Genomic DNA, 8,427 nt, shown 5'->3' on the forward strand with positions numbered 1-8,427 from the left:
GAGCCGGCCCTTGAGGAGCCCTCCGTCACGGAGAAGAGCCTCGCCTCCGTGCGCCTGCTGACGGCGGGTGAAAGTAATGAGTTGGGGGAGACCGAGATCCGGCTTGCCTCTGACGTGCCGGACCTCGAGGAAAGCACCTTCTTCCCCTTCTTCTCGAGAAGTGTCGCCGTCGGGTTGGTTCCTCGCTTCTCTGGTTTCTTTTACAAAGTCCTCGACCACTGCGGGCTGCAGGCATTGCATCTCCATCCCAACTCTGTCCTCCTCCTGTCCATCTTTGCCTACTACTGTGAGGCGTACCTGGGCGTGATGCCGTCTGTGGCGCTCCTGCACTATTTCTTCTTCCTCCGTGTCAGCGAGGGTCACATCTCTAGATGCGTTAACTTCATCGCATCTGGCAAGGCCAACTCGATCTCGAGCACCGGGAAGAGGGCCGACAACATTCGAGCCAAATGGGTCATGATGGACGCCAAGTGCGCCGATCCTCATCTGGCGCTACCTACGGTGGAGCCCTCTCTCCACGGGGAGGGGGGGGAGGGTGGCCCAGGGCGGAGCTTGCTAATGAGAAAGCATCGTCTATGTTGGGGCATATGGTGAGCGACCTGAAGCCGGGCAATGCGAGGGCGGCGAAGGTTACGGGGGTCATGCTTCTGAGGGAGTTGTTGACATTGCGAGTAGCCCCACTCTAGGCGCGTGCACGCCCCCTCTGGGAGCTTGAAGAAGAGGGAAATAAGACCCGCCTGAGGCCGGGGGCCTTGCCTGACGATGAATTGGCCGCTGTTCTGCGCCTCATAGTTGGGGACAACCAGGAGTACCCACCAAGCGCCTTCGTCCCCCTGTTCCAACACAGGGATCAGGAGGAATTTGTGGCCTCCAGGCCGACCTTTAGTGCACGTGGGTTGGTGCCGCCGGCGCTCCTGGGAGCCCCCGCGACACCGAAACTGGTGAAGGTGTCTTCTCACGAGCCCCACGGGGAAGGGGAAGAGGAGGAGGTCCCGGAGAATACTCTGGAAGAGGTGGGGGAGACTTCCCCTCTAAGGTAAACCGAGATCCTCCGCGCCGTTCTTGACGATGCCGAGGCCGACACTCGCCAAAGGGAGAGGGAGCAGCCCCCCATCCCAACGAGGGGTAGGTCGTCGTTGGTGCCTCACGATGTCGCCTCCATCCCGACGATGTCAGGCTTCAGGCTTCCTAAGCGGAAGTACGTCGCGATGGATCAGTAAGTGTCTCAAGCTTCGCCTTGTCCCTGTTTGTACTCATCATTTCCTGATGCTGGCCCTTGGTTGAACATGCCGACATCTTATGCAAAGAAAAGGAAGGAGGATGCGGCGTCCGTGCCTCCTTCCTCAGAGAAAGGGGGTAGCACCGTCTGCATCTCCCCAGCCCGGTCGTCGTCACGGGGCCAAGAGGAGCATTGCCACGTGGAACCAGCCCCCATGGCACTGCTAGCTCCGGAAGTGCCGGCGCTTGGCGTGGCCGATGAGGTTCCAGCTGCTCCTGAAGTCGCGGTTTCCCTGGCCCTGGTGACGATGTCACCTCCCCCCACTGCTGCACCTCGACTCCCAGATTCTTCTGCTCCTGCTGCTACTCTGGAACGTGCTCTCTCGGAGATGACCCGACTGCAGGAGGATCTCCTGGGCGCAGACCCACGCCTTGTGGCCGGGCGTCTGGAGTTGGCCTCAGGCGGGCTCCATTCCGACTTGGCGGTTCGCGCGGCGCTGGGCCAGGCCGCTGCGGCTTTTGAGAAGGAGAAGCAGAGTGCCGCCAACGCCGCAGCCGATCGTGAGATGGCGTTGAAAGATGCCGAGGCCGCCCGCGACCGCTGCCAGGTGCTGGAGGACGAGCTGCAGGGCCTGCGCGCCAAGCACGCCGAAGAAGCACGCTGCCGCCAAGCGAAGAAGGAGGAAATGAAGGCCCGGGAGGATGCCATCAAGAACCGTGATGCTGAGCTGGCGGAGTTGGGGCGGACGCAGGCCGCCGAGCGCAACCGGTTGGAAGAGCTGGAGCGGGAGGCGAAGGCGAGGGAGGCCAATCTCGACGCCAAGGCGCGAGTCCTGACCGAAGATTGTGCGACCTTTGCCGATCTCGAGAAGAAGTCCCGCAAGGCACTGAAGACGCTCTACGAGCACGGCCTGGAGAAGTCGCTGGCCGCCGACGAGGACGGCCCCACCCGGCTGCTTCCTCTCTTGGTTCAGGCGCTCGAGGAAGTCGTTGATGGCGTCGGTCCTATGGCGGAGGTGGAAGCTCGCGTCCTGTCTTCAGCTGCATTGACTCGCTTCTTCAGCCACCTGCACCTTCGCGACCCCAACGCTTTCCTTGACGAGCTGCTGGAGCCTGTGGCTGAAGACCAATACAAGGCTGTCGCCACAGCCGTGCAAGGTCAGGTGGAGCCCTTTCTGAAAAAGTTCTGTTGCTTTGTCTCCGCTCCTCTGTCTGGTGATGTCGCCCAACCTGCGGCTGGTGGTGAAGGTGAAGACAACGTTGCTCACGAGGTAGCTCCTTCCGCAGGTGATGGCGGCGTCCGGGGGTGACCTGCGACTACCCTCCTGTTTCGTTCCTGCAACATGCATTAGGCCTCGAGGAGGCATTTAGACTTTTTGTTTGATATCGTGAAGACAATGTGTGAGGACAATGTGTTTGTAATATTTGCTTCGAGATTTTGCGTTTTCCTTCCTATTTGCTTTGCGTTCTACATCGGCAGAGCCTGGCCCCGTGCATACCTCAACCGCCATTGGGCTGACCGGAGACCAGGACGGACCAAGGAGTGAGGGGCTACGTGACCAGTTAGGCTCCTGAGTCATGGTGCTCAGGAGTCCCCCTTGACACGCAAATAGCTTATAGGGAGAGTTCGCGAGGATAGACTGATGTTCTACGTCGGCAGGGCCCGGCCCGGCGCATACGTAAACCGCCATTGGGCCGACTGGAGACCGGGACGGACCAAGGAGTGAGGGGCTACGTGACCAGTCAGGCTCCTGAGTTGCGATGATCAGGAGTCCCCCTTGACGCGCAAACAATTTCCATACATGCCCTTGCTGAGGCCTCGGGATGGGCGCGCGACGCCCAGGTCCGGGAGACCTGGCTGGGTGGCGTGCGCTTGGGTGTGGCCCGAGCGCAGCCCCCGTGCCCAGTCCCCTCGCCCGGCTCTCCCAAGGGGAGGCGTTGCGGTGGGGCCGGACGCTGAGCTCTGGGCTCCCTGAGGTTGGTACGACCGTGGGGCTGCCCTCAGTTTTTTATCACCAGCGCGGAGCATAATGCTTCCGCTTGTGCACAGGCATAGACGCTCCTCGGTAGTGTCGACGGCCAGCGCGGAGCATGGTGCTTCCACTTGTGCGTGGGATGGGGGCCTGTGATGCCCCGAGACCGATGCGCTAGGTGTCTCCCAGTTATTTGCCGTCGTTGCCATGTCATTTGCTTGCGTGTTGCATCTTGTCATGTCGTCATCTGCATTGCATCATCAAGTTTTCGAAACTTGCATTAGTCCGGGTCTCCAAGTTCCGTTCGTTGTCCGTTCCGAGCCCAGACACTCTTGCACGCGCCCGCGGCACATCTGAAATATTATTTTATAGGTGGCTGGAAAATGTTCTCGTAATGGGTTGAAAGTTGGCGTGCGGTCTTATTTTAGTGTAGATAGACCGCCTGTCAAATTTCATCGCATTCGGAGTTTGTTTGATGCCCCAACGGATAACTATAGCGGCAGTATAGCCGGTCTATCGTCGGACGTTTTTGGTCTCCGGAAACGGGTGCCGGGTTGCATTCCTCCTCTCCTCAGTCCGACCACACACTTAACCCCGTTCGCCTAACCCCTCTCTGCACAGTGCTTCGACCCCTCGCGTGTGTCCGAAGCTATCCCGAACCCGACCCGGACAGTCGTCACCGTTGGGTCCGGATCGTCCCCAAACATCTACAAAACATCACCGTTTTCTTATTTGGACTCCCTAGCCTATTTTTTCTCGATCGCCCGATTACGATCGGACGGACCGAATACCCCCTAACCTAAGCCAATAACCTATATAAGTGGGCAATCCTAAATTTTAGGCGACTTGTCCCCATCCATCCTCCTGCCCGCCGCCACCTGCCTGCCTTCTCTTTCCTCGGGATCTCACCCGATCCAATCCACCAACCAGCGCTCCCCCATGGCCCTCCTCGATCCTCATCACTCGCAGCCTCCAACACCCATCGACCAATCCAGCCGAGGGCCTCGTCCCCGAGCCGACCTCCATGGAAGAGGTGCAGCGCTCCGCCCCTCTCTGCCTTGCGTCGGAGCACCTGCCGCATCGAGCGCCCGCAGCTCCATTCCCATGTACGCCTCCGTTCAGCTGCTGCCGACGAGCAGATGAGTCGCCGCCCGTCTCCTTTTCTCCCCCTGTTTTCCTCTCTTTCCTCCTCTAACCTCCCCCCCTCGTTTGATTTCTTCTCTGCCAGGAAATGAAAGGGGCTCGCCCTTGATGTCGTGGCCGCCGGCGACCGAAGCCGCCGTGTGTCCTCTCCTTCCCGTCCCTGCCGTCCCCGTCGGGGTTGACCTCCAGCGCCGCCAAGCCAAGTCCCTCGTCTTGCCTCCCTTCATTCCCAGCTACCCCAGCGACCCTGCGTCCCTGACATAGCCCGCGCCAAGTCCTCGCAAGCCGCCGCCCGGAGCAGGCCGCCTCCTCACCTCGTCCGCATCGCCGGGATCGCCTCAAGTTCACCACCGTCGCCCAAGTCCCTCGCCTCGCCGCCCCTTCGCCCTGCTCGCTGCAACCTTGCGCGTCTGCAACTATGCGGGGCATCGCTCCCGAGCGCATTGGCCACGCCCTTCCCCAGCGGCCTCGCTCAGCCTCTGCCTCGATTCGGCCGAGCGCCGCTGCCTCCCCTGCCGACTTGAACCCCGCCGGATCCGGTGACCCTTGCCGCCGCCGTCGCCAAGAACCTCGCCGGAGAACCATGTCCCGCTTCTGGAACCGCTCATCTCCGTCGCCTGCCGCCGCTCTGAACCTGCGCCTCCGCAGTCTCTACATCCCGTGTGAAAGAAGTCCACATCACCCCCCGGGGATTCAGAAACCGACTAATCCACCCCCTCAACTTTAAAACCGGTTAATTAACCCCCCGAGAGCTCTAATACCGGTCAAATCACCCCCTAATCCCAATTCAGGTGGTATTGGCTGGTGGTTTTGCTTGCGTGGCTCTCTATTGCCACGTCGGCTTGGTTGGGGGCGCTAGGCCATATGAGCACGGGCCGCTGGTTGTTCTTAGTTCATCCAATCCCCAATCCTTCATCTCTTCCTCCTCCCTGTTCGTCGCCATGCCCACCCAGCTGAAGCTACATGTACCTTGTTCTCGGGTTCCTCTCCCCTGCTCGCAGCCATGGCCGACCCCCTCGTAGCACTCTGAAGAACTCTGAAGAGCCCCCCCGGCGACCTGGAGGCGCCCTGAACAAGGACCGCCCTTGCCATGGCTGAACAGCACAGCGCAGTCTCATATTGGAGTTCCCTGTTTGATGCACATCGTGAGTATTAGGACAGTACAGGTACAGATATACTGAACTTTAAGCTTTTCTGAAGTCTATGCCCTGTTTGCTTTCTTTGGGAAAAAGATTACAAGTAGAATGCGTTGTTGGTTCGATTTGCTCTTTGTATTTTACTTGACTAGGTGTTCCCCATCAATTTTGGCTGCAATCTGCAAAAGCAAAAGGGAAGGAGTGATTTACCTTACATGAATCCTGTATGATACTAATAACATAGCTTATCTTCAAAAGGACAAGAGAATAACAGTGGTTGCGTTTTCTGTTGGTGAGTGCAGGCTAGAGATCATCAGAGACTCAGGTCAAGTGCTACAGGTGGAGTGGGGCTAGAAGGTGAACAATTTCACCAAGCCGTTCCTTGTACATGATCCGAATAGACCAGGATTTGGCAGAGCCCAAAACTGAAGCCTGCTCAGTGCATCCGTACTTGCAGGAAAACTACATACAAAATCCTCCCAGGGGCCCAAATGGTGTACATTATACTCTTTGTAGGCATGTATTGATGCCTTGAGAAGAGAGAATTCAGTTTACTTGAGATTGAGAATTAGTATGTGTAAAAATGTTTATATTCTCTTGTTGATGGTGTTGTCCCAGTTTAGTTGAGAACTAGAGAATTCAGAGAAAGCATTTTATTTAGGGAGTGTACTTCTGAGTCTATAGACCGTTGCATATGCGCAAACATATGTAATCTGAATGCAATATTTTCTTGTGACATGAAAGAAAGCTTTTTTGTGAACTGAATGTACTCTGGTGTTGCAACTATCATGGTTGCAAATTGACAACATTTTGTTACATTCAACATCATTATTGCAAATTGGCAATAGCAGAATTAATAAACAAGACATGGCGATAATTATCTGTACAGTTTCAGCTTTACTTTGGAAGAACACATTTTTCTGAACACAACAGTGAAATCACATAAAAACAAGTCATGCGCACATCACAAAACAGTACATGTGTCACATAATAGGGACCAGGTGCTACTAGTACCAGTCTTACATAATATAGCATGAACCAGAGCATGCATAACAGTGAACCATGTACCACAAGTTCATATTTATTTCAGTGTAGCTAGGTAACTAGCAGTTCAATTATTGTGTCTGTGCTTTCCTTCTATTCTTTGCTCTCTCATAGAAAGGTGAAGTGGACAGACTATTTTATGAAGTTGAGACCTTCTTCATCCTATTTGCTGGCTTAGATGCTCTAGGAGCTTGCTTTGATGATGGACCAGGAGCTGAACTTTGTTGTGTTGATGGGACATGAGCTTGCTGTGTTGAAAAACAGTAAATGTGAGCACATTTGCACATATTAGGAAGAAAATGCAAGTAAAAGAAGAGAGAAAGGGGGCACCTCTGTTCTTGCTTGCTTTTCCTTTCTCCTTGTAGCTGCTCTTGTGAAGTTGGCTTGCTCTTTATTGCCAGCAGTATTGTTGTTAGCACATTTTCTTTTGTTGTGTCCTTGGGTTCCACAACTAGAACATGTGACCTGAGTGCCTGCTCGTGACATTTTTGATGGGTCCCTAGGTTTCTCTCCTTCTTCCTGCCTTCTCTTTGTCTGGGGCCTGCCTTTCTGAGTTCTTTTCTTAGGTGGAAGAGGTCTAAGTTTGTCAGAAATTGGCCAATCTTCTGGTCCATTCACAGGCTGAAGAACATGATCATAAATTCTGTCGTACTCAGCTATTGAGTAGCAAGGTGAAATGTATAGGTCCAAATCTCTAGAGCAGGTGTAGATTGCACTCACTGCATGACAACAAGGTAAGCCAGAAAGTTGCCAATATCTACATGAACATGTCCAGTTTTCTAGATTGACCGTGTATCTCCTGTGCTCACCTTCTTGTACTTCAAACCCATCCTTTCCATTCCACAACACTTGACACCTAGCGGATCTTTCAATGTTCACCTTCAATTTCTTAAAAATATTTGGACAAATGGTTCCATGCCACTTCTGAGACTTTGCTCTGTTTTGTTGGATCCTCACAGTGACCTTCTTTCTAATGATTTCCATTGCCGTTACTACAGGGTAAAACCTTGATCTCATGATGGCATTATTAAATGACTCACACATGTTGTTCTCAACTGAGTCACAGAAAGAGCCAATCCTGAAGTAGGCCCGACACCAATGCTCTGGTGCAGTTTTCATCATGTCTCTCGCACCTTGTACTGTGTTTTGTGCAAGCTTAGCCCTGTTGTAATTGAATTGGCTTCTATCTGATGACTTTGCACATGCCCAAAACATTTTTTGAAAGACCTTGTCTCTGTGTTCTTTTCTCCAATTAGCATAAATGTGTCTTGCACACATCCTATGCTCTGCATGGGGCACAAGCTCATTGACTGCCCGGATGAGACCCTACATAAGGGAAGAATTATGTATCATAAGCAAATAATCTCACATCCATAACGACAATAAGAGAGTAAGAGAATTAAATTTGTATCATATATACAATAACAAGTATATGAGTAAAATATATTGAGCTCACTTTTTGTTGATCAGAGATGAAAACCCATCCTTCACCATTGTTGTTTATCTGTAGATCTTTTTGCAGAAACCCAATGAACCAATACCAGGAATCGTAGCTCTCGACCTCTACTATAGCCCAAGCTATTGGATACATTTGGTTATTTGCATCTCTGCCAATTGCACAAAGCAACTGCCCCTTGAATGCACCCTTCAAAAAACATCCATCTAGCCCCACCACTCTTCTACATCCCGCAAGAAATCCTTTCTTGCAACCATCTAAACACATGTACATTCTTTCAAACACATTGCTGTGAAGAATTTCTGGATTTAATGTCACTGCAATAGTGCTACCGGGGTTGCTTCTAAGCAACTCAAGCTGATAATCATAAACCCGAGCATACTCACCATCTGATAGATCAATTATCTTCTCCATAACAAGTTTCTTTGCTCTTTTGCATTTGGAGATGGACACATCA

The 8,427-nt window shown here is 53.3% G+C and overlaps 1 protein-coding gene and 1 long non-coding RNA gene across 3 annotated transcripts in view; one reads left to right on the top strand and one right to left on the bottom strand.

The window, feature by feature from the left end:
• The first annotated feature begins 4,044 nt into the window (after positions 1–4,044).
• Positions 4,045–6,235, top strand: LOC119277032. Of its 2 annotated transcripts, XR_005136910.1 has the most exons (3): positions 4,045–4,297; positions 4,420–5,500; positions 5,773–6,235. It is a non-coding gene; the product is annotated as an uncharacterized LOC119277032 (long non-coding RNA). The 2 variants fall into 2 exon arrangements; XR_005136909.1 differs by having other exon boundaries at positions 4,045–5,500.
• Positions 6,236–6,627: 392 nt separating this feature from the next.
• The window catches only part of LOC119353513, a 99,526-nt gene continuing 97,726 nt past the window's right edge, over positions 6,628–8,427 (bottom strand). The window contains exons 2-4 of the mRNA XM_037620136.1: positions 7,971–8,121; positions 6,845–7,840; positions 6,628–6,762 (exon numbers count right to left, since the gene is read on the bottom strand). Coding sequence (XP_037476033.1) covers positions 6,652–6,762; positions 6,845–7,840; positions 7,971–8,121 — 1,258 coding nt within the window. The 3' untranslated portion in view covers positions 6,628–6,651. The remainder of the gene's footprint in view (positions 6,763–6,844; positions 7,841–7,970; positions 8,122–8,427) is intronic.

The sequence above is a fragment of the Triticum dicoccoides genome, chromosome 1A (genome assembly GCF_002162155.2).
Source record: "Triticum dicoccoides isolate Atlit2015 ecotype Zavitan chromosome 1A, WEW_v2.0, whole genome shotgun sequence".
Lineage (NCBI taxonomy): Eukaryota > Viridiplantae > Streptophyta > Magnoliopsida > Poales > Poaceae > Triticum > Triticum dicoccoides.